This window comes from Onychostruthus taczanowskii, unplaced genomic scaffold (genome assembly GCF_017590055.1).
Source record: "Onychostruthus taczanowskii isolate IOZ18803 unplaced genomic scaffold, ASM1759005v1 scaffold58, whole genome shotgun sequence".
NCBI lineage: Eukaryota > Metazoa > Chordata > Aves > Passeriformes > Passeridae > Onychostruthus > Onychostruthus taczanowskii.
Window position 1 is genome coordinate 4039256 of NW_024503457.1, and position 26746 is coordinate 4066001.

General features: G+C 42.1%; 1 protein-coding gene across 1 annotated transcript in view; it reads right to left on the minus strand.

Annotated features, from left to right (window-relative positions):
• GAS6 (growth arrest specific 6) overlaps positions 1-25735 on the minus strand; it is a 41902-nt gene extending 16167 nt beyond the window's left edge. The window contains exons 1-6 of the mRNA XM_041418201.1: positions 23467-25735; positions 22911-23077; positions 9051-9075; positions 8211-8273; positions 3662-3784; positions 1992-2111 (exon numbers count right to left, since the gene is read on the minus strand). Coding sequence (XP_041274135.1) covers positions 1992-2111; positions 3662-3784; positions 8211-8273; positions 9051-9075; positions 22911-23077; positions 23467-23536 — 568 coding nt within the window. The 5' untranslated portion in view covers positions 23537-25735. The remainder of the gene's footprint in view (positions 1-1991; positions 2112-3661; positions 3785-8210; positions 8274-9050; positions 9076-22910; positions 23078-23466) is intronic.
• Positions 25736-26746: the final 1011 nt, after the last annotated feature.

A 26746-nucleotide genomic window follows, 5' to 3' on the forward strand; every position in this document is an offset into this window, starting at 1 on the left:
ACAACTTCAGAGGAGTATAATCACTGTTCACATAGGGTGATCTTAGGGCAAGGAGATCCCTGTGTAATTTTGGAAACTGAAAAAAGTATCTTTAAGTATCTACTTTTAGGGTTAGCTAGCTATAAGAAGTGACTTCAGGCTTCAAAAATCAGTTGGTCTTTTTTACCTTAAGTCATGAACCACTACTGGAAAAAGCAATGCAAAGTGAGCCAGGAGAAAAACTGTAAAACAAAATAACTAGCACAAAAATCAAAAAGCCCCACTCTCTCCAACTAGGGGACCGAAACTGCAGGTTAAAAAAAGCAATAGGCAGAAATTTAGGAGTGGCAGCATGAATTTTACCAAAACACTGAAGGAACACTCAGCCTGTGGCACTTCAGAGATTTCTGCTCTGTGTCCTCAGACAGGCAAACAATACATATTAATATATCTACAAAGCTAAGATCTAAATCTGCTGGTCTGTAGTGGCAAGGGAGAATTGAAGCAGCCCAATTTCTCACAGAGAACAAGCCATGCCAGAGAGACGTGGGGTTTCGCCATAAGGGCAGGCAATGAACTGGAACTGGAAGTCCATAAAAAAAACCTGATTTTTTTCCTCACATGTTAACTAATACCCTGCAGAATCCCAGTGTTGACAAAACATTTGCAGTATACTGAGAGTTTAATATTTACTTTTGCTTTCTAGTATGTGTTAAAACTACAATTACTCATTACTCTTGTAGATTTTCCCACATATGAATGAACTGGCTGAGTACCCCACGTAGCTTAGCCTACAAATCAAGACAAGAGGGAACTTTTGTGTGTATGCCCACGATGACAGGAACAAACATTGAAAAAGTCAAAATGCAATGATAAATCTGAGATATCAATAACCACACCTGACAGTAATCTCAGCAGCTGGAAGGTCACATGAAAGTTACAGAATGCTTATATAGCAGTGCTCACAGTGTTCTAGGAGACAGTACTAGGGTATGGAACAAATATACACACACAGAAAAACAAACACATATGTGAGCCCCTCGCCAGCCACCTGTCCATGCTGACTGGCACCAGAGGACAATGCAAAAGTGAAGTTGGCTCTTCTAAGTTGCTGCTTCCATTAGGAATGGATACCATGTAATTTATACAGTCATCACTTTTTAGAGTGGAAGTGACTTAGAAACAAAATCTTGCTCTTTTTCTTTTTGCTGGTAGCATTAATAAGTTGTTCAGATCATGTATTGCAACAGCAATTTGTTTAGAAATATGTCATCACATCCATCTCTAAGAGATATATACCTGTTTTTTCATAAGATGAACGTAACTTTAACAGCCACCTGCTGTTGAGTTATTGAGTTTGTCTCAGCATGCGGTCTCTTAACACTTTTAAAATCTCAGTTGCTTAAGTTTTGGTTATGTAAATTCATTTGGCAGTTTCAATCAGAAACTTCAGGTCCTCCTTTTCTGTTCTCATCTGGTATGTAAAATAGCTGCCAAACTTCACTAGGGCCTTTCTACACCTATTAATATTAAGTTGCAGTGAATTTAGCCATCTGTATCTATCTGAATTCATTAGCTGCTGCACACATCCAAATCAAAAAAATAAGAAATACACAAAAGAAAAACAAATGGCTCACATTCTACAACACTGTGGGACTGGAAAGAATCATAACAACACATTTGGCCAGTGCGTCCTCTTCTCAATGTCAGGATATGAGGACTGATCAACTAAACCAATTTAGCACAATCCAAGCCACAAATCCTCCATGAATCACGCCTGTGTTATGCTCTTGAGAGCATCATGGTCCAACTGCTGACAAGCCCAGGCATGTATGCTGGCTGGAGCACCCAGCACAACCCCAGTGGAGTAAAGCTAAGAGGATCTACCAGCAAGTTTCTGCTGGGCTAGGGAGCAGACCAGGACTGCTCAGGGCAGCCCAGCTCTCCAAAACACAGACACAAGTCACAAAGCATCCCCCCTGAAGCAAACGGAGAGTCCCAGCAAAGCTTACCTTCACATGTTTTGCTGTCTTTAAGAGCATAACCACTGTAGCATGAGCACCGGTAGCTGCCTAGCTTGTTGAGGCAGAGCTGGTTACAGCCGCCGTTCTGCGTTGTGCATTCATCAATATCTACATCAAAAGAAAGTGTCACAGTCAGCTTTTCACATCTGTAAATAATCTACAGGGTCACAGTGCAATAGATGTTGGGAAGGAGAAAGATCAAACAAGAAACAGTATTACAGATGCAACACAGTGATAACAAAAAGCACAATGATTTTGTTCAAACACTTCATCATATAAGCTCAAGTGTGTTTACCTTACAAAAAAAAAAAAAAAAAAAGGGAGAGAGAAGGATCTGTAACTGAATAGTATCTCCTTCACAGCTCTCAGAATACACAAATGTATCTTTAGACACTGTGGAGGCAAAGAAGCTTGTTTGCAGAAGCAAACTAGTTATGTATTTTTTATCATAACTAGGTACTAAAATTATGCTATGGCCATAAGTTCAGGACAAAGGCTTTAAGTAAAACACGAACACGATATTGTTACAATTACAGAGCTCATGAGAACAGAGGAAGTTCCAAGTTCACACCTGCCGAACATTTATGAGCTTAACTGTGCCCCACTGAAATTGGCAGCAAAAGCCTGTAAAATCCAGCAGAGCCTGAGTTTCACCTTCAGTCTACCCTACCTGATCATTATGTACTGCTTGTCTATGGGACTCCAGAGTTAGCTGATGGGTACAACAGCATGTCATGGCATTTTATAAGGAAATAAGGAAATATGCTTCAGACTGATCAGCGTCTGAGCACTCAAAGCCAACTGGATACTGACTGGTCTGCTTTCTGAATTGATTAAATAAGATGTTTGAGTGATCCTATAAACACCTCACAATTTTTACATGAGAAGGAAAGGATTGGATCTCCTGCTGTCTTGGTTGCCACAATTCTGGACTGGCTGAATACCATTTCTAGTCATTACTTAATATTGGCAAGCAAAAAAGCACTGGCCCTGACAGGAAGCCTTGCAGGCAGAAGAAAAAGAACTAAAGAAACCAGAAAACAAGAGGAGGGAAGATAACTTGTAGAGAAAACTCTGTGGGCAGCTGGAACTTCTTGCACCAATCGTTTCTGTCTGAAATTCTTTTTTGAGGTGATGGAAATATACCAATGGAATATATGGAATTAAGTGGACATGGAATAAGGTCAGACTAGCAAGAAGGCTTCAATAGACTAATTTTATCAAATTGTATGTCATCAGACTCAACTTGCCAACTGGAAGTCATTGTTCCCACTGCAGGGATGCTAGATGGGAAGATGGGCCAGCCTCTCTGGCTCTGTAATCTGTTACACCAAGGTTCACAGCAGCAGCTGACGTAGCTCAGCTTGAAAAGCCACTACTACTCTTTCTGCTGCTTCTTTCAGAGGGGTGGAGCAGAACGTTGGAGCATAACTTCTTGGATTACCTTGCCAAGACCAAGCTGAGCTCCAGTAGAGTCATAAAAAAGTTGATGTGAAAAACTACCTGTTTCCCAAAGGGTAAAAACATGAACAATGTGTAACCTAGGTTCAGTTCTGTGACTTTTGAATTGTGCAGCACAGTATTGGTGACCATTTGAGAATATAGGAAAACCCAAAATATCTTTGCTACAAGAATAAAAGACAATGAAACCAAATTACCTTTTTCACATTTTTTCCCCTGCCAGCCACGCTTGCATTCACAATAGAAATCTCCCTTGAGATCCTCGCATTTGACGGTCCCTTCTTTGTGACAAGGATTGGGAGAACACTGGTTTGGCAAATCTGATTTACACAAGAAATAAAAAAACCAAAACAAGACAGAACAATACATTGAAATCACTGACAACCAGGTGTTTCGCTCTCATTAGAAGATGGGAAGCTTAAACAGTATTGGGGAATCACTCAAAAATACTTGCACCTGGCAAAACTATAAGCTGATTCTTAGTGCTCACATGCCAAACAAGCTGTGCCAGGAATTTTACAGAGCACATGCAGTGGAATTCACTTAATTGCAAAAAGGAGTAAGCTACCACCCCCATATCTGAAGGACACATCCTGAAAGAAACAACTCAAAGTAGCTTATTTTTCTTCTCTCACTAATTTTTGAGAAAAATAAAAAAAGCAGTATCAACTAAAGTACTCAAGAAAGGATGGGTATTCCTTTCAATCGCCTTTAGTAGTTAAACTGAGTATCTTAACAGAGCTGATAGGTTTCTAGCTAGCAAAAGTTTTTAAAATAAATTTTTCATAGATCTTTCCTATTACATAGAATGAGAATAAAAAAGGAATACTCATATATCAACAGCCAAGGAATAGCAGACCATTAATCCAGTTTACAAAGAGCACAATGTTCATATGGGGATTTTTAAGCCAAGTTCCAGGATTTGGCAATGAGTTTCCTCATTGGAAAGAAGCAGGGGAGTAGTCACCACACTTGAGGAATGATTGAAGGAATAAATCTCAAAGTATCATGTAGCCACGCACCAACTGTAGTCACCTGTCCAAATTCACCTACCCACTTACCTGTACAACACCCAGGGACAGTGTTTCACAGAGGTAGCTAAAGGAAGGATGAGAGAACACCCCTGTTTCCACAAAAAATGTGTTGGTAGCTATCATGTAGTAGTAACCTGTTAAAACCAGTGGTCTAGATCAGTGGTCTTCAAAAACATGAATGTGTTAGCTGTTTCCACAATTTTAACCAGAAGGAACAATGCAGGAGCTCATTCTGCAGACTGCAAAGCATTTGAAAGTGCCCAGTGTGTATACACTAAGTGAGCAGCAGCAGAAAAGACCTGCACTGGTTTCCATGCACTGGTTCTGCTGAGTCCAGTATGGACTCTTGATATTCTAAACATGACTTTGTAGCATGACAGGGAGGTTTTTAGGAGAGGAACTGTTTGTAGATTAGCAGCCCCTGAGAACTGAGAAAAGTTAAGACTCCTACTTTTGTCAGGATTACTGTACTACTACAGGTCTCTTCTCAGCTTCCACTGTGTGATCCTGAAAGTCGCTGTCATGACGAGCTGCTTTGAAAGAACTTTAACACTTCTGCGAGCGCAGGCAGTAGCAGTCCATTTGATGTCTCATAAAGCACTGAATAGCACTTTTGTTTGCACTGACTGTCTTGGATTTAAATCCCAGGTGGTTGAGGTTGGCAGGCATCTCTGAGGTCACTTGTGTGACCTCCCTGCTCAGGCAGGGCCACCTACAGCTCAGGACCATGGCCAGAAGGCTTTTGATTATCCCAGGGATGGTGACTCCACAAGCTCCCTGGGCAACCTGTGCCGGTTCTGGTTCACTCTCACAATGCAAAAGCATTTCCTGATGTTCAGACAAAACCTTCCAGATGTGCAGAGCTGGGGCAAAGGCACAGCCAAAGAGGCCAGGCCACTTGAAACAAAACACAGCTACAAGGGCTGCCTTAACATCCACCTGCCAGAGCGCCTCCCAGCAAATCACTGCCCAGCTGGCACACTGCTGGAGGGGGAGGAGCTGGGGAAGGAGAGGCCAGGTTAAGGTGTCAGTGAGCCACAACAGAGCAAATCTGTCCAGGGTGTTTCTTTTCCTAGGCATATCAGAATGTTTGCATTAAACAGAACGGTTTAGGTATAGTAAGCCAAGAATTTTTTTTTTTAGCAGCTCACACCAAACCTCCTAAATATGTCAGTGTTTTTAGTCATTTGATAAGAAAATCAAGTCAACGGGGTTATACACAACTTTTCTGGTGTGTCCACAAGTTTCTGATTCTTGCCCTCAAACTGGATTCTGACATAGCTTGCAGAGCCACACGGTAGTAACAGTGCCCAGCAGGGTAACAACCCATGGTAAAATCCACCACAGAGATTTCCATCACATCAGCACTGTGCTGATTCTTTGCTCCCTCTCATCATGAGAGTTTGAGAACATAAGACACACTCTTATACTCTTCTGGTGGCTTCACAGTTGTGTAATTCTGCTGGCTTCATAGAAGGAACTCCTGATTGAAACCATTGCAAAAGGAAAAACCTGAGCTTTTGTTTCCATTCATTTACATGATGGATTTTAGTAAAGCTGTTAAAAGTAGTGTTGAGCATGACCTTTTTATGTGCTTTGAGCTGTGTCTGATAGCACCTATGAAGCTCATAAGTGCAGACAGAGAGCAGAACTACCGATTCTGTCTTTGAAATCTGTATGGAAACACTTTATTATGCCACTGACTGTCACTTTCAGTTCATCGCGTTGTTCTGTGAATTTATTTTTTGATACCCACAAAATAGTTCATATTGAAACTTCATAAAAAGCTAGGCTGAAAATAATATGCTCAGTAATTTAATAGTAAAAAGCAAGCACATGTGACCTAACAAAAATATCATTGACTTTTTTAAGGCCATGTATAGCTTCATTTCCCAAAATTCCTGTAGAAATTTTCAAAGCCTTGCAGAACCAAATCCTTAATTCCTAGATGACCTGCAGGATCTTTTAGAAAAAGATCCAGATATGCAGAGAAAGTATAAGTATCCATGTGTAAAGTATGCATCTATCTGCAAAGCAATTATAAATAATTGCAGTCACTGGCGATAGTACAATAAACAGAGTCTGTGGAGGGACTCAGGTCTCCTCAGAGCAGACACAGTTTGGTTGGGGGAATCCCTCTAGAACCAGAGATTAACTCTCTGCTAACTCTGATGGGAATACTGCTCATGCTGGAAATTCCTTTTTACACACTGTATGGAATCCTCTGAATCTGGAGCAGAATCCTAGTTGTAACCCGATCTCAAGAGTTTATGAAATTAGAAATCCTCACATATTCTGTCTAACCTGTCTAATCACTGTCATACTTTAAATTTCTACCTTATTTCCAGTATAAACTTGTGCAGTCAATCACCCTCCAGCCCTCAGGTTGTTCAGCATCTTTGTACACTGGGTTAAAAGAACATTCCACTACCTTGTTTTGAGAGGAGAAAGGCTGTTAAGAAACAAAGTTAAAAGTGTCTTGCAGGCACAAACCCATAGAACTACATAGTCTTTTGGCAGCATCTGTGAAAAATTAAGAGACACACTAGAACTGGCCAAGCACGAAGCCTGTCCTTCTTCCAAGCGTGTTTCAGGCTCCTTCTCTGTTACTTCTCCTGTGAATTGATGATGGCTAGCCAAAACTCAGCCATTTAAAAACCTGATAATATTTTAATGGGGGAAAATATTATCATTTTCTTTCCAAACCACTGAATCTGCAATGGGCAGAAATCTCTAAAAACAATTATTCAGCTTTTATTTATTCAGACTTTTTTATCACTACCCTTTGGACTCTCATTTCTGAGACCCTGATTAGTTGTTTGCAACAAGTGTTCCCAGTCTATATCACCATTTTCAGCAGAAACTCCTGCCTCTTTGCTGTGCCACATGCACAAGTAAATGTAAGCATTCAGCCTCACATCCCACTTTGGACTAGCTGGCATTCTGCAGCCATCACAGGTACCACAGGTCTGAGAATTCCCAGTTCGAAGGACTCAACATCCATGAGTGACACTGCTGCAACATGTGAAGGAAACTCTTCACATACCACTTATTAACCTTGGAATTCAGTCTTTAAAAAGGTTGTTTTAATGCAGTTTATAAATGTAAAAAGTTGACTAAAGGCAACTAGAAAGGCATTAGAAGAATCCATTACATTTCTTCTCTAGTGTTAGTGAAGGACAAAAAAAAAAACCCTTCACCCTCTACAATGTTATCAGTTTGGCTTCTAAACTGCTTTGAGGCTTTAAAGGTAGCAATATTCAAAGCATAGTCATATGGTACATGAAACTGATCTTTTAATGTAAAGAAGGCTGGCACAAACCTGGTTTGACTGTAAACTTTTTTGAGGTTCCTTAACGGGGTGAGCCAAAGCTAGCATTCAAGGAATAGAAAACAAGGGGCCAAACATTTTGTACAGCCTTATGGTACCTCCTAGTTCTTGTCTCTCTTGCTTCTTATATTATTCAAACTTTGGGAAACTGGTGGGAAAGAAACTTGCATCATAAAATATCAAAGCACTGAAACATGACAGCAAGATAGCATTAGGTTAAAAATGGGAAAGATTTTGCTTAGTGGTCTGGGGTCTTAAGCCTGGAGAATAGGAAGACCAACATTGAAATACTACCAAAAACAGAGATGGCTCAACTAGTCCCACACCATCAGGTAGAATGAGAGAACATTTAAGTACAATATAAAAACCAAAAATGCTTACTATGAACACACGTAAGGAAATCTGGATTTCTCGTATATGGTGACCCATATTTCTGAATACAAGCTGAAAAACAGAAAATGAAATTGTTATTGTTACAGTGGTGAAGGACAACTGTTCAAAGCACATAAAATGACACACCTGGCCTGCAAAGATTTGGAAGGGGGACGTAAAATCTATGCAATATTATAATCTCCCAGATGCCTTGAAATTCTGGAGTTCATTAAAATCTTTTAGCTTTGATGTACAACAGTTAAAAGCCATTTGAAGAAGATGATCACTTAACCAGATGCTACTATGATTCTAAAACTATGGTAGTAGCTACTCCAATTTGACCATCTAAAGGTCTTAAAATATCTAAAAAGCACATGGTTTTTCTCCCACTGTGGCATTTGTGATCTTAAATACATCATATTTAACAAGAATAGAAAACAGTATGATGCTATGACTATGATACAGTCAATAGAATCAGCCAGTAGTTCAATCAGGCACCTGTTTCTTTTTAAAAGGAGATTAGTTAATAACTAACTTCATTAAAAAGGGAAAAAGGTAGAAAACTACAAATCATTTCATAACATTGCAAGCCACAGATATATATGCAACATCAGGATTTTAACATGCAGAAAACACATGAAGCATCTCTGTCTGCAAATGTACACACAAGTAAAAACACAAACATCAAAGCACAATAAGGAACATAAAGTCTATCTTAAAAGTTAGCAATGCATGTTTACTGCAATCAGATTCCCATCCCCTTCCTTAGCAGAAACTTCAGCTGTGACAAGCTCCAGTGTTAGGCACATACCAGACTCCCACAAAGTGGCAATAAAAGTTGCAACTCACCCAAATATTTCGGGTAAAAATATTCCTGTAGAAGGGAAAAAAAAAAGAAAAAAAAGCAAAGATTTATTGAATCGTATTTCTTCTAATTTCATGCTGTTTAAAAGCTGCTGTTACTTTAGCAGTCCTGTATGGCAGTTGTTTAACAATTCCAAACACCTAATTTCCTTTTATTCAGAACCAGAAGTAGCACAGTATTAAACATGCATTTTGTCATTTGAAAAGCAAAGAAACATTAGTTTGACTTAGGATATTTTTTGATGGCAGCTGATCTGGTCAGTGACTGAGCATGAAGACACCCTCCAAGAGATAAAGCTGCTGCTGATGGCATGGGGCAGGGCAAGGAACTGGAATCTGGGGCAAAACCCTGGAGGGAAGAGTACAGGATCATTCAGTCACCCTGTGCCTCCTCAAAGGCATTCTGCTGATACAGGACATGAACAGCACAGGCACTAGAAAAAGTACTTATTGCTCTTGCAAGGAGCACCCCACAGCTCAAACAGCACCCACTGCTGTACCACACATCACATCCTGGATGCTCAAAGAAGGGAGAAATGACACTTTGCAAGAGGGGGGAAAATTGACATCCACTTCTCTAAAACCAGACTGCAAAGGGCATTGACATTCCTCTCATGCTACATGGTGATGCATTACTGTTCCCCACTTTGCATCAACCAAGTGCAGCCATAGAGTGAGAGCAGCATCATTGTGCTGATGTGATGTGACTCTAACCTTGCACATTAGAATAGTCAGCCTGGTGAGGCTTCACAAATCACATGACTGCTTGTACCAACACAGGGAAACAGCAGAAAAATGCAGTTGTGCTGCATCGAAGAATGGGAAATTGGCTGCAGCTGACAATTTTATCACATTCTTTAAAAAATACAAAACTTCATGGCCAGGAAAAAAAGCAATTTTTTCCACCTTCATGCTGGATTTCATAATATATAAGCCACTAATTCAAATGCTGTTAAAATGGTAATTGGGGCATTGAATGAGGAAAAACTTATGCATTGTATCAGTGCTTAATTTTTTTTTGGTTAAATAAACCACGTCTCAGCTAATTATGAAAGTGCATGCACAGCATAATTCTCTTTTATCCAAAGGAGCAATTTCCATATAACATTATCTTCAGTGAGACTGAGACAGTACATACCCTGCATTCTACAAAATTAAATTGGTCTATACAATCTGCAAGAGAAGAAACTATTTTATCTTCTCCTCTTATTATTACAGATGTTTGGATTGGATATATACAGGCATGTATGAATAACAGAGAGAGGCACACACCATGATTCAGTTTGATCTGGACTGTTCAGTGCAATCAATTGCACTGCTGTCATTTACCAGAAGAATCAATTGCTCCTGGCAAATATGCTCCACTTACTGAAATGCACCATGTAAATATTCAGCTTAAATTATAGGAGCATCAGCAAAGAAGTAGAAGCAGCAGCTTACACTAATGTTAATTTTCATTTCTGATATGAGAGTGATATGCTTGGCATCTTTTGGGACTCAGCTTTGAAATGTTTCTTCAGCTTGAAATGTGTCATCAGAGTGATGAGCTCAGAACCACACTATGGTCCCTGTTTACTCTTTTTTTTAGGTTTAGATTGGAAAAGAAAACTCAAAAAAATGCAGTCAAAACAAAAGTAAATCTAAGCAGTCTAAGTATTCAGATGGGTGCCCATATGTGCTATAACCACAATCTGAAGTTCAACTAGCACTTGAGGAGAAAAAGATAGGGGCATGTAATAAAATATTCCAAACACTTCTTTCATTATTTCCCCTTTGTTCCATGTACTTCACGAGAACGTGCAGATGTATTTAACCACCAACAGGATAATCCAGACTCTGACAACAACTATTTTGGCACCCACAGGACAATAAATAGGAGCTTTCATATTCATGGCTATCAGCCTAATTGCTCCATGTCAGTGGTGGCAAAGGCATTTTCTCCTCGACCTCTGCTGAATGAGTTGAGTGCTAGAAAAGTGGTATAGAATTTACTTTTGTAAATATAACTTCCAAACTCATACTGACTGTGTATTGATTCAATGCCAATTGAACAGCAGATAAGTGAAACTCCAAGGCATTGTACGCCCACAAGCTTCATTCCACAAAGTACGGAGCCAAGAGATTTAAACAGGAGACTATTACTAGAAATTTAGCTCTTCTGTCCCTGTCTTTCTCATTTGCTGATGTTATAGAAAGGCACTTGCTGATCAGTAGCACTTCTCCAGGTTTACAAAACCTGCTGATATTACCATTCTAAAATAAAGACACGTGCTCACAGGTTCTAACATTACTCATTTTTGTGGTATTAGCTTTTAATTTTTTTCCATACTCAATTTTTCTTACAGCTGGCTTCTGTAAATACAATGACAATGTATTTACATTCAGAGAAAAGATTAATCAAGAATGAAGGATGAATGATCTCACACCTTAAGAAAAGGAATCTGCCTAAACTGCAGTCCCTTTTCAAAAAACACTGATGACAAGTTTTCTTGGTTAAAAATTCAAGCAGCGCCTAACCTGATACAGATACACATAATTTCTCATGTGAGCATTCAACTCTTCAATATCTTTTCAGTCTTCTGTGATCTGTTAAGGCTTAATGACCCCCAGATGTCAGAGAAAATGAAAATCCTACACAGGGTTAGGTCCCTGTTAAAAGTGTGCAACTCAGCTTCTTTCTACTAGAAGTGTTCAATTGTATTTTCAGAATTCTAAAAAATGCCAAGAGAAATGCTTTAAGGCTTGCTAAGAAGGAGTTGGCAAAGATTCTCTGTTACTATTTTGCTGATTTCTCAACAAGCCACTTTCAATTTCAGGCTCAATAAACTTCTCACCATCCAGAAAGTCACACACTGTTCACAGGACCAAAACACAGGAAGATATTTAACTGTTACCACTAGGGTGGCAAAAAATCACCACAGAATTATGTAAGTGTTAAATTTTCAGTTTGGATTCTGACAAAAAAGGTCAACATTTAAGTGTGGTCAGCCCTTCCCCTTTAGATCTGCTTCCTAATTACTGCTGAAAATAAAAACAGGAGCAATTGGCTTTTGAAATAAAAAGCTATAAACACATACATGTTGGATATAAACATCCTCTGGACAGGCTGCTGCACAGACACTGACCTCACCAAGCTCTCTAATCCATCTGTCCAGCAGTAATGTCCCAGGCAGAAGGAAGACAAAGGCTGCAGAAGCTCTGACCTCCACAACAGACCAAACATCATGAATGTAGCCTCAAAATTCCAACCTCTGTGACTGTTCCCAAGAAAACTTAAATGTATTTCCACCTCTCTTCTTTGTGACCCACCAGACTTTCTGTCTGTCTGGTTTCTACCTATCGACCAGTATGGCTGGGATGGCAGAAGATACAATAGTCAAGGGCCTGGCAGCAGGACACTGGCAGCCTGTGATGCCCCAGTAACATGAATGGTCCTTTTGTAAATTACATCTTTTATCTGCTGCCACTACAGGTCGAACTTGTAGTATGAGCTGTAACTCACCCACGAGTTACGCATCACACAAAGCACAGCTCAGCAGAGATCTCTCTCTCAGGTAAAGGGGAAGAAACAGCAGAGACTGGGAAGTGCCTAAGATCTGCACATCTCCACCCTTTCAGTGAGGAGGAAGCAGGGTATCAGGCCAGTCTCTCCAGGCAGGTCCTGGCTTGCTTATTTCAGCTCAGTTCCAGAGATCTTTCTCTTGCTGCCCATGAGACAGAGCTGTGCTTTAACAGAAAAGATTTAAGCTGTGCAGCTCCCACCCGTCTCACAAAAATATATGTACATGCTAGAAGCAAGTCTTCTGATGCATTAAATGCAATTATTTGCTTCCACAACAGTGTTGCAAGATCTGAGAGTGCATGCTTTTATATCAAGGTAGAGTGATACCAAGCATGAGCGTAAGAATTCTGTTCACAGGGCAAAGGAGTTCCTCTCCCACCTGCAGCTGGAGTTTACCATTACCCTGATAAAACAGCTACAACACCTAGTCTGGATACCTAAGAGAGCATAATTTTAAAAGTGTTCTCAAAAAAATTAACCCAAGCAAATGACCCCCCAAAAACTCCAGGCTGCTCATTTTTACATTTGGCTTTTTTCCTTCCAAATGATAAGAACAATTTCACCTGGGACCACCCCCACAACGCCTCTCGTTGAAACAACTGAGGAGAGCACAACATGAAGGTAAGAATTCACAGCTGTGGAGTGGAAGGAGCAGAAACACCTATGTCAGCCTCCCTGCAAAAGGAAACCTACTTTGGGACTGGGGTCACCACCTATTTTCAACTCTATGGCCAAAGTCCACAGTGGTAAAATCCAGAAGTTATTGTAATTATACATTAGCCCTGCTGCGTTTTTAGAGAAGGTGGAAAAACACCAAATCAGAACAGGCGTTAACATGAGTCACTGTACAAAAATAGCCCTTCTGAAAACACAACAATGACCCTGTCAACACCAGGAAAATGTTCTCACTGCTGCTTTACTTTAAACTAATTGGTAATACTGGAGACCTCAGAAAAAAGGGCCTGCTTACTGCTTCTGTTTATTTTGCTTGAGCACCAGGTCAGGTAAGACTGTGAGGCACGGAATCTTACAAAAATCATGTTTGAGCTCTGGAGGCCACAAATAAAAGATGTAGTTTATAGGAAGGCTGCTCATGTTTCTGGACATCTGGCTCTTGGTCACCTTGCTTGGACAAGCAGGACGGACCAAAAGGCCTCCAGAGATGCCTGCCAGCCTCCACCAGTCTGTGATTCTGTGACTGCAGTGTCACTAACACTGGAGAATTTCACAGAATTGTGTTAGCAACGGTGATTTCTAAAAAGCACTTTCTTAGTTACCTAGTTACATCTAAGACAGTAGAAACAACTCCCACGTTATGCCCTTTCCTCATTTCCATATAATGACTCTCCCTTTTCCTCTTTCCTTCAGGACTGAATGTTTGTCTTGGGCATGGCCAGACCTCATTTATAAATGTTCTTCATGTTTCCACACTATGGGCTTGTGTTATCCTTGAAGAAATCACTGCTACCAACCATAACTGGCTAGAACTCAGTGTTTGCTAGTTTTCAACAGTTACAGCCTGAGAATGCAAATCTCAATAATGCTCAAGAACTCTCCTCCTTTTTTTAAAACTCAGACCTAGACTTTAGGTGCATAGCAAATCTCACACTGATATGGGCCTTCCTCCTGTATCAGGGCATTAAGCAGTTCTGCAGTTCAGAATTTTAAATGCATAGAATCAGTAGTTTCAGAATTGATGTTCAAATGAATGCCATGCTGCCTGCACAAGCTTTCCTTCTCATCATGAGGGACCCACCACTCAGCCAGGGTAATGTGCTTCCTATTGTGCTTTGTGGCAGTGTGTATTCTTTATATGAAGAGCAAAGAGAATTTCTCTCCACAATTTGGCAAGCCAGGAGTTAGAGAAGCAAGTAGTTCACATTGCAATCCAAAAGCAGCCTCCAAATCTCATCTCCTATCACCCAAGTTACAGCTGCTTAGGGTAGCTTTTAGATTTTTTTGTCCATTTGTCAAGTATCCACTTCACACTGTCCAGCTATTCAGGTACACAAAGACTGGGACTGCCCCTTCTATCAAGTTGTTGAACTTGCCAAAATAGAAGCATTCAAGACTATACTCCTCCAGCATGACATCTTCCATAGGGACTAGGTACCTCTGCAGAATCCTCGAGTCTGAAACAAAACCCATCTATTGTCACAACTTCCTTTGCTCTGTTCTGGACAGCAAGACTGTTTCCCAACAGTTTACTGAGGTGCCACTTCAGCAAAAACCTTCTCTGCAATGAGGAAAAACCCACCAATGACTGGAATGCATAATTAAAGGGGAGAAAAAAAAAATTACTGAAAGGAAAGAAAAGACAAAAAAATGTTCACGTGTGTCACAGACACTTGAAAATGCAGGGGGCACAGAGACACGATTTCTATAGGTGGCCTGAAGCAGGGTTTGACTAGACAGCAAACAGTGTGAAATGGATATAACTGGTGCCAAATACTTCAACAAAAATAGTTTGTAGTGTGATTCCAATTGGTTGCGTGTGCTTTTAAGTTATTCTGACAGAAATCTGATCACAAATACCTTGAGGTTTCCTCCACTGCTTCAGAACTGAAAGACTACTTTCCCTCCAGCTGCAATAATGTGCAAGATCTCAATTTGATGACAAATGTCATCTCACTCAATGTTGCTTGTTTGAATCATTACTTTTGCAAGAGTTAGTGTTTGTATGTGGTAAACTAACACTTGTTCAGACAGTTTAGTCAAATTAAGGAAAACAGTATCTGACCAAACATGTAACATAAGTAAAAAGCTGTCTCTCCAATACTACCTAGATTTACCCTGTAATTATTTTAGCCATATTTAAAACAGAACTTGTCATATATAATATCAAACTTGATTTAAATATCTATGATCTCTCACAGGCTCTGTGACATTTTATCCACTTTAGTTTTCCCCCTCCTTATAATGCAATCACACTGTTTCTTTGGATTTTGCTTAATCTGAAGAGGATGCAACTGACACTAACAGCACTCAATCACATTAAGGCGTTTAAGGATTCGGACTCAGAGGGTACAGGCAAGTAAGGAATAGGGAAGTAACATCTTAGATGATACCAGGCCCTTGTGACAGAATCTGATCTCATACTTCCCTGTTCATTATTTTCATAATTAAGTAACTTTTGCTTTTCTGTTCATGTCCTAAATATTTTCTGGAATTGAACTAGAACTCCCTGTTCCAGGAATCAGCCAAATATGGTTGCTTTCCAGGAACATGTGATTCTGTGCAGTGCAAGCATGACCCATTCTCCTTTTATCTCTTTATTTATGTACCCTTCTGTCCTGGCAGGTGTGTAGAGTGAAGGCAACACCAACACTTGTTCCCCTCTCTGGGTATCCTCTTTACTTCCCAACTCTGCTCTTCTTCTTCTAGTTCTCACAGCTGATGCTCAAAGGAACAGGGAGAAAGCACAAACCCATCGATAAGTAAATTTCCCCAAAGACATCCACGTGTGAGGAGCCTATAGAACAGTAATCACAACAAAACTGTGATTAAAGCAAAGATACAGAAGGGAGACCTGCTGAAAAACTTCAATCAGATTCTCCAAGGCTTGGTTGTTTTTTCATTGCTTTGACAGGCTGAGCTGAAACAGCCATTTCTGTTTCTCTTCCAGCACCTGGCCTTCCCATCCTAACCTCAGGCTGCCCTTCCCACTGTGTCAGTCCCCACTGGACTGGGGAACCAACCCAGCTGCAAAATTACCATTTTTTCTCTGCAGACCACTTTTCTTTAGGTTAAGTTACTTGAATTGGTCCATGCAGTCACCCAAATTGCTGTGCAAGAAGGGTGAAAAGAACAGGCAAAGGAGTTGCTTATATCTACTAGAGCAGCTGAATCCCCAGTGTGAAACCAAAGCTTGAAAAGCAATGTGATGAGAGAACTACACTTTGTTGCTCTCCTCCTTCTCAGTTTCTTCTAAATCTGTGGTCGTGCTTCCATCCTTGTTCTTCATACTTAGTGGAAAATGACTACTTGTAATTCATTAAGCTCACTCAGACTATGGAACACACATGAATCACAGCTGCCAATTTATACACATTCAGTGTTTCTCTTACCTGATTCTTAAGCAGCTGCACTAAAAAAAATTATATTAATTCTCAGTAGGCTGCTCTTTTTCTTTTTAATTTAAAAAAGAAAATGAAATGAGTTCATGGCCACAAAACTGTTTTCTTAATTTTTAATGGTCATTTTTCCCTTCTTATGTACTTATCAAAACTTATTGTACTGCACTAGAAAACTGACTTACCCTAACTTCATCTACTTTTTCCATTATCATCCATCTTGAAACCAGTATAACCCCAACCACCCCTTCAATTTGTCATTCTTAGCACCTTTTTCCACCCTATATTCAAACAGCCCCTCAGTATAATATTACTCCCTTCTGTCTTCTCTTGCTCCTTCCCTCCTGCTGCACAGGACATTTAACATGCACTATGTCTCTGATGTGATGTGTCAGTATTTCCAGGTCTATTCTGAATTTTTGGGCTGTTCTCCCATGAGTGGAAACTGATACAGATCAGGTAGGTATGAGTCCAGTAGAGTTGATGGAGTTGTGTCTGCTTCCACCAAGGGCAAACTTCACTCATCCTTCTCTAAAACTTTTGATAAAGCGGCATTTAGCAAATAAATGCATATCCTGCCTCCTCCTAAGGTAGGCAGGAGTATTTCTGTCACCCTCCTGCTACTGAACACCACCACTGCCAACAAATACTGTGTCTGTACTGCAAAGTAGATGGGTGCACCCTGCTCCAGAGTCCCAATCCTTTTGCCTTGCAGATCAGTTAGACCCACTGGATTTTGGTACAAAGCTCCCTTGCCTTTTATACCAAACTACAGGGAGAAGGAAAGAAAGGGAAGGGAGTGCGCCTGGTGGACACACAGACCTCATCCCAGCAGGCTGGGATGCCACTGAGGCATATACTTGGGCACTCAGATTTTTACTTCCTTTTTCTCTCCTTCAACCCATTCCTGGACAAAAGTCTATGTGTCCCTGTATTTTCTTTCTCAAAAGCTATTTAGCAGGTGTCACTGTGCCTGGGAATCCATTCCTACATGTACTGAGTCCAAGCAGGTTAAAACATCAGCACAGAGTTTTCCCATAACTCTTTCTCTCTCTCTACACCAACAAGAAGAGATAAAGAAATTTATAACTGTATAAATCTAGCCCTTTCTCCATGATCTGCCAAAATGTCAAAACAAATCAGTATATCAAAAAGAACTGTCACAGCAAATAAAACCAGATTTTTGCCTGGTTATTAAAGGAATATTCTATACAGGGATGATAACATCTGTATCTAAAGATGATATCAGTATTTTCCATGTCTAGACTGCACAACATTCACTAAATTACTTAAAGAAATTTTACACTGCTTTACTCTCCCAGTAACTCCTCTCCTCCCTCTACATGCCTTCATACTTTACTGATTAATGTTTACAAGCATGTGTCTACCTTGTTATTCTTAGAAATAACATCTAAACATTGCCTGACAAGCATGCCTCCTAAAAGATCAGAATGAAGTTTGGATGACCTGAGTCCATGGATGCAGCTCATCTGTGTTATGAAGACCATGTCATGTTATAAACATAAAACACATAAAAAATAAAACCAGTGAGCAATCAACACGCTGAAAACCAACCAAACTGACCCTTACCACACCCTATACATTGCTTCATCTGCTTTTCAGCTTCTCAATAAACCCAGCCTAGCAGAAAGAATGTTGACATTGCTGGGTGTTTTGTTAGGATCAGTAATTTTCAAGAGAAGATCACTAAAAGCCCCCAAAAACATGGTCTGGTGCGACTGCTGCCCTTGCCATGAGTGGGACAGTGGAGCAGATTCCTCTTCAGTTCCAAGTTATGCTGTGACTCTCTGCCAGTGTTTTGTGTATCTGACAAGCTGTAGATGTAAAAACATTTTGGATGCAAGTCCCTCAAAATCCACGTGTCTGCCTATGAATCAGATGTCCATTCTGCACGCACAGGGAAACCAGCTGGCTTTCCACAGTGCTCCACCGAGGGCCAAATCCACAAACAGTAAACACAGGTGGCCAGGCTGACCTACATCAGCGCTTCTGCTGTGCCTAACATTTTTCAATGCATTCAGCATAGTAATTTCTATGATGAGCTGCAGGAAGAGCAGTAATTCTTCAGCAGTAACAACAGCAAGCAAGATGTGCAGGGACAGATGCTGTACTATGGTACCAAAGGATTAGAGGCTGCATTTAAACACCTTCCCTATGCTGAGCCGTTCAAAACAGAGAAACTCCTCTCACAAGGACACTTTTTTCCTCAGTGAAATACAATGTTTCTAAGAAGATCAGGATCTACACTCCCTTCTGGCCTTTGTTTTACATGCTTGGATGACCAGATTTTTAGAATGGGTCAACCAAATTCCAGAGCAGTTTATCAGTCACTTAACAAGCTGTAATACCTTGACTGCATACCAAGGTCAAATATTTCTGCAGTGCTGCTTTTATAAGGCCTTGTCAACATCTTAAATAAGATAACATTCTTATCTCTGTATCCAATATATTTTGCAACTTCATCCCATCTATCACACCTAGCAAGTATTTTGGATAGACCACATTTAGAAAATGTCTGCATACCTCCCATCAAGATGTTTTCCCTCCTTCTTTTTTTTACCACCATATTATCTTTTAATTTTTCTGTTTGGCACCTCTAACACAAATGAAATTACAAAACAGGAACCCTCCCAGAATTCTGCAGTAATGTTTAAGGATGCTATAATCAGCTTCATGAAAAAGGTAGGCTGCAAGACTCATTAATCCAGGCTACTTGCTTTTACCATGTATAGTCATACAAGTGGCACAGACTGAGCTTTGTTCTGCTTCTTAAAAAAAAATCTAAAAATGTTTCAATTGATCTTCCTTCCTCTAGTCTGAGTGAGCTGATATTTATATTTTCCGTAACATAAAAGACAAAAGCTGCACTGCCCTGCACATGAATGGCTCTTGGACCCCGCCTGACACACTATTCTTAGCAGCTGATGTAAGTAATCACACATGAGGCAAAATCCACACTCAGGTTTCAGAGAATGTGCATCTTCTGCTGACTGCCTGCAGATGTTGTTATGGAAAGCTGATCACTGAAACAAAGGCCCAGAAAAAGGGTGTAGGTGTGTGACATGCCCTTTCATTTACTGGTCTGTCCAGGAAATAGGTATCTTTCTGTGAAATTCTTGTCTAGATGTTACAACCGGCTGCATAAAGATATAGTTTCACCTAAGAAGCATCATGTGAGCTGTGTTACAGCCTTGCTTTGTCTTACCTCAGCTTCTGGAACTGTTTTATTGAATCAGCTAATGAAATTTCTTATCGCATCTTTAGGTCATAGGTCTTAAACATAGGCCTTGAAATTCTTCTCACACAATCACAGGATAATCAAGAAAGGCAAGGTTGGTAAGGAAGACTCATTCATTTCATTAGCATTTAATGAAGGGGAAAAAGGAAGAGGGCCCACACTTTTGGTCTAACATCACAAGCCTTTCTTGAGGCTGAACTGAAAAGCACCAAGATTGATCAAGTAATCTGAAACTAACTTTCAGTTATCAAGGCTGAAAAACTATTGCTCCCGTGAGACAGCAAACAGCCAAATGCCTACACAGATGCTCATCTGGTGCTTTAAAGCATAGAACCTGGGAGATGCAACAGGACAGACTGCACTGCTGTGTTTGTCATGGCTTGCCTGCATAGCCTCACAGAGCTCAGCACAGGGCAAAAAGTACTGTAGCAGCTTCTTTCTGCTACAACCTAAATAGTTAATCCATGTGACCATGTTCAGCAGGCACACGCAGAAATTTCACCCTTCCTAAACTACAAGGAATCTTCTTCTGTCAACAGCAATCTGTTCATTTCCCTGGTCACCAGATTTCCCTGGTCACTTTACCAGCATGGATCAGCTGAAGCCTGGCAATACGCTGAAGCAGGACTGCAGTTACTGTAATTCTTAAAAAAGCTGGGTGTTGTTTACAACAGTTTTTGGCTTTCCTAAGTCAGGTCTTCCTTTTTCTGTCAGTCACTAGGACTGGATGTACAACACAGCATCAGTGAAATGACAGCACAACTCCCTGCTGTTCAAAATACACTTCCATTGTGAGTTAATACTCTGTCCATGAAATCCACAGTTACTGCTGAAAGAGCAGTCACCTGTGCACTACAAAAGAGTGAAGTCTTCCAGTGCAGAGCAGCAACAGCCCACATACATAACCTCTGCCACCATGCATTAGAAAGCTGCTACTGAATGGCAGCTGCTGCTTTCACGTCACATGGTCATTGCAAAAGGGACAGGAAGGGCCACACATCCCCCTGATATATTATGGCACACTTGCTTCTCAATCATGAAGCAAAGTAATGCAAGGAGTAGAACATACTGCACTTAACAAGCAACTCCACAGCTCTTGGGAAGTTTGTGTCTCAGAAAAGGTAGAATCTTATGTCACTGCAGATCTAAGTGTCCTCGTGTAGAAGGACATGTTAGGGGGCACAGACACTAGAAGCCCATCTAGCCTTTCTTTAGGTTTTCAGAACAGAGTGAAACCTAGCAGCAATAGCAAAGGAAATACACCAAAAAAATCAAAATCACTTGCAATAATAGAAAGCCAGCATTGTCCTACAAAACACACTGAAAATATGATGGTATCATAAAGAATTTCTATTATACATGAAAAGATTTTAAACCAAAATGATTACACTATTGCCATTTCAGTAGGAGTACTGTGTATTCTTTAAAATTTACAAAATCAGTACCAAATGCTGTTAAAAACTCCTGACATATTTGTACACTAACCTACCCTTAAACTGATCTATCAGTGCATCGCCTTTGGCTACCTTCTTGGCCAGCAGCCAGTTAGTAAAAGCAGTGACCTTAGATCACCTTTGTTCCAGAAGGGTACAAAATCACACTCATCATAGTTTTCCCAGTACGCACTGCTATGTGATGAATATTTGTATTTTAAATACGGTAGCTGTGCCAGCCACTCTCACCCCATTACAGTTAGACATTCTGAAGTAGCCCAGTTTCTGCAGAACAGAAGCAAACACTGCTACATGCAGATGTGACAACACAGACACATAAAAGGTGTAACATTAAACACCACTTGGGCAAGTGTTCCATATTAATCTCGAAAATAAAGGCGGTCAAAAACACATCACTTTGTTTTTGCTGTACTTACTACTGTCTTGTGACAGCAAGCTACCGCACTGTCTATCCAGTGCTGAGGCTGCTAATGATGCACACATGTCAAGACTTGCCTTACTAGAGCATAAAACATCTCCTCTGCTAAATCCCTCCCTTGCCTGTGGTTTGTGCCTCTGTGTACACACACACGTGCTCGCTCTCTCTCTCTCTTTCTCCCTCTCTGTCCTATCTTCTCCCTAGAGCACCATACCATTAACAGGAACATGCTGTGCAGAACTGAGCTTCAGCTTGAACACCAAGAAAATCCGCTTCACACTGCTAAATCAATGCCAGATAGTCCTTGCAATGAGAACAGCCTATCCAAAACAGCGTTGAGAGGAAGTGTAAAGTGGCTGGAGGAGTAAGCCAAGCTCAGTAAAGCATCCTCCTGCTGCTCAAAGTGAGAAGACTGAAATGAAAGTCAACCTTTATAAGACTGGAAAAGACAGCTCCACTTATGGTGTGCAGTCTGTAATTGTGTGAATCCACAGTGTTAGAAATGCAGCAGCACCATGTTCCCATATATGTGCTCTCCTGCTGTTGTAGTGACAGGTCCTGATCCCACTGATTCTAAGATGCCAACCAAGCTGAATTGGTCCCCGTGGATTTAAGAGGGGTTAGGACATTTGTCTGAGAAGCCCCAGTTGTGACATACACTGCAACATTAAGGGGATTTTAAAAACAGCTGGGATGGAAAGCTGGAGGGAAAAGCAGGGTATCCAGAGAGAGAAGCTGTCTGCATCATTATATTGCACTGGTCTTGTTTCATGGATTTGGACCATGGGTGAACAGGACCCTCCTACCCGGCAGTGGCAGTCCTGCCCGCCAGTGCCAGGCTGGGCCGCTCACTCAGACCACGCTCACAGGGACGCTGCTGACCGGACCGCCCCGGCACTGCCCTTGTGCAGAACGAGCACCAGTGTGTCTCCCAGTCATTCACCTAATGGCCCTGGGTCCTCCTCCTCCAGATGCCTTTCCCAGCTGTGCCGGTAGCTGGCATCCAGCCGCGGATAGAGGGTGGGCGGGAGCGCAGAGCCGGACAACCCCCCAAATCTCCTCGGCGGCTGTGTCCTTACCGTCTCGGGGTCATTCTCAAACACCTCCCGGGCCTCCTCCTTGCTGCAGTGCTCCTCCACGCACTCCCTCTCCAGGTGCCCTTGCTTGGTCTCCTCGAAGATCTGGTAGGCTCGCCGCTGCCTGTGCCGCAGGAACTGGGCAGCTTCCGGGGCGCGCAGCAGCACGGCTGGGCAGCGAGCGCCGGGACGGCGCGGGGGAGGCCGGGGCAGGACGAGGAGGAGGAGAGGAGCAGGAGCAAGGACAGGCAGCGGTGAACAGCCGAGTCCGCCTGATCGCCCCGGATCCCCCGACCCTCACCCCGCACAGCACACCGCCCCTCCGGGGGGCACCGAGCGCTCTCCCTGCTCGGGGCGCCACCCGTGGGTCTCCCCGGCCTCAGCGCGGCCCCTCACCCGCATCCCCTGACCCCGCCGCCGCCCTCACCGCAGCCGCGAAGCCGCGCATCCCCCCGCACCCCACCCGCTCCGCAGCACAGCCCGCGCTCGCACACACGCAGGGCGGCGGGGGATGCTCGGAGGCGAGTGCGGGAGGGACGAACGCCCCCGCGGTACTCACTCTGCGAGGAGTCCGCCGCCAGCAGGACGAGCAGCAGGGCGGCCCCGAGGGGCGCCGCGGGATGCGGCATCACGATGCGGCGGCGGCCGGGGCCGGGGCGGGCGCTGGCGGCGCGGCGGGAGCGGCGCGGAGCGGGAGCGGAGCGGAGGCGGCGAGCGCGCTGCTACTGCGGGAGCGCGGCGGCGGAGCCCGGCGGGGGAGCCGCGGAGCCGCTCGCCCGCCCTGCCCAATCCTCACAAGGCACCGCCGAGCCGCTGCTCACGGACACACCTCGCGGCGGAGCGGCCGCCGGCCCGGCCCCGCGTACCTGGCCGTGCCGAGCGGCGGGGGCGGTCACGGCGAGTCGGGCCGATGGGCGGCCGGCAGGACGCGGGGAGACTGCGCCCTCACCCCCAGGCACATCTCTTTAATAGCTCCGGGGCTCATCGCTAGGAAGGGAGAAGCTGGCACAAAACCCAACCCAGTCCTGCCGTAAATTAGATACTTGGGCTCTCCCCACACACCAACACAGGTTTTCGTCAGAAATGCATTTTCAGTTTGTTCCAGTATTTTAGGATGAACTCGCCAGGAAAGAGATTAATGTCTTTTGTTACCAATGTATTGCAAGCCGTGATTTACTGTCCTATGTCCATCCAAAGTTCCACAGGACACTTCCACCGTGGGAAGCTGTAACCTAGAGCTGTGGGGTCAGAGCTCAGAGGTGCTCTTAGGCTATCTACTGCCACTGCTTTAAAGCCATGCTTTTTATCTGTACTACACTGTCAAAGGGTAAGTGTGACAGTAACAGTAACACCATGTCTGTGCATTCTTCAAGAAACTTCAGTGGCATAAGTTGTTTCAGAAAAATAACTTGTTTAGTTTTATTTTGTTATTTAGATATGTCTAATACAGACTTTGTGTCTTCACAATAAATACTGCAAATATAACATAACAAATGTAAACAATGTATTCATATCACATATAATTGAAGTAAAGTAGATGAAAACAGAAGAGCCAGCCTCATTCAAAGCAACTGTCCCTAGGCTGGTGTCTTCTATCTGACAATGGCCAATAGCAGAGAAACAGGTAAGAGGTATAAAAACATGTAAACCAACATTAAGTGGCCTTTCTTTCTGTTTTCAGCTCCTGAAGTGCAGAGGCAAAGCTCTCAGGTGAAAACTGTATCCACTGCAACCCTAACAGCCACAAATGTACTACTTCTCTTTGAATTTGTCAAATAGCTTTTTCATCTGTTGGTACACCTGCCTCCAGGAGTGGTGGGAAGGTCTCAAATTTGCACAAAAGCTAGACAGGAACTTTTTCCTTAATGGTTTTAAATCCAGTGCTTAATAATTTTACAGGGTACTTGAATTTTTGTCATCTAAGAAATAATGAATGATCATGCCCTATTTGTTTCCAGCATACCAGTTTATAGACCTCTCTCATATGATTTCAGAACCATCCATTTTCCTGAACTGTGGAGCTTTGGTCTTTTACTTGTTTCCAAACCTCTTTGAGCTAGCATTGCTCAAAGGAGCAATGTCCCTGTTGCTTTTTCCTGTCCTTTTGCCACATCCCTTTCTTGTGCTTGCATGCTGCAAACTCTATCAGAATAATCCAACAAAAATGATTAATTTTGTTTCAGATCAGTTCCCCCACTGAGTTCTGAACAGCTGCACAAACACCAAAAGGGAGAGGCTTTCAGGGGTGACAGCAAGTAGCTGCAGGCAAAAGAGCTTGGGCCTAATTTCATCAGCAAAGCTGGCCAAAATGGTTTATGAAGCTACAGCTGAAGGCAGAGGTTTCCTAGGACTGGCTGCCACTTTCCTCCCTCTGTCGTGTATCCCCCTGCCCATGTCCACAGATGTGGCTGTGCCATTTCAGCTCAGTCACCTGGCAGGAAACTCTTTTTTAGTGTGTGTGTGTGTGTGTGTGTGTGTGTGTGTGTGTGTGTGTTTTACCAGGTTACTGTGTTGAACCTGCTCAGTGACAGCATGAAGAATTTTGGAGTGGGATTACAGCACTAAATCCACAGTCTGCTCTGGGATTGCAGCCTGAGACCCTCAAACATTCCCCACCTTTTCATCCTGCCCTGTATGTTTTCTATTTATACTTCTTTTCAGACATTGTGGACAAAACTACATGCAATATTCAAGATATGATATTATAGCAATCACGCTTCTTTCTTACTTCTGTTTTTTTCTTACTATTCTCAAACATTGCATGGGTCACTTCTTGACCTGTTCTCTCCACAGAGCCATGAACAAGCGGTCTGAGATCTCTTTCCTGAGTGGAAAACCCTTTCCTGAGTGGAAAACCCTTTCCTGAGTGCAGATTTACAAGTGAATACGGAAGGTGAGGGCTGTCTTTCATGGGTGTGTCACTTTGTGTGTCTGTATATTAAATTTCACTTGTCATTTATTACCCTGTCACATGAAGAGTGTTATCAAGTGATACAGCCAAGCCAACTGAACAGCTTCTTGCTGCCAAAACAGGTTGTCCCACTCTGCCTTCCCTCTATGCTTCCACCTTATTCCTGGATGTACAATCTTTGTACACTTTTTTCACTGATGTGTCCTCTCAGCAAGTAAATTCCACTCACTAAGCCAAGACAAAAGTTGGGGTTTTTTGCTAAAAGTCTTCTGATGTTCTTGATTACCAGTTTAAGATTTGTCTGTTCAGATGAATTTTGTATTATCTGCCAACTGACCTCATGGCATTAAGCTTCTCCATAAAATTTCTGAAGATGTTGAACAGCAGAAATTTTTGTGGGTTCTGGAAACTGCATTATATTGTGTAATCTAATGATGAGTTTTCTTTCTTTCAGATTTTTTTTTATCATTTTCTCTTTATCCCATATGATCACACTTTGAGAGCATATGGTAAAACACCAGCTCAAAATTTTGAACAGCTTCTTGCTGCCAAAACAGGTTGTCCCACTCTGCCTTCCCTCTATGCTTCCTGGATGTACAATCTTTGTACACTGTTTTCACTGATGTGTCCTCTCAGCAAGTAAATTCCACTCACTAAGCCAAGACAAAAGTTGGGGTTTTTTGCTAAAAGTCGTCTGATGTTCTTGATTACCAGTTTAAGATTTGTCTGTTCAGATGAATTTTGTATTATCTGCCAACTGACCTCATGGCATTAAGCTTCTCCATAAAATTTCTGAAGATGTTGAACAGCAGAAATTTTTGTGGGTTCTGGAAACTGCATTATATTGTGTAATCTAATGATGAGTTTTCTTTCTTTCAGATTTTTTTTTATCATTTTCTCTTTATCCCATATGATCACACTTTGAGAG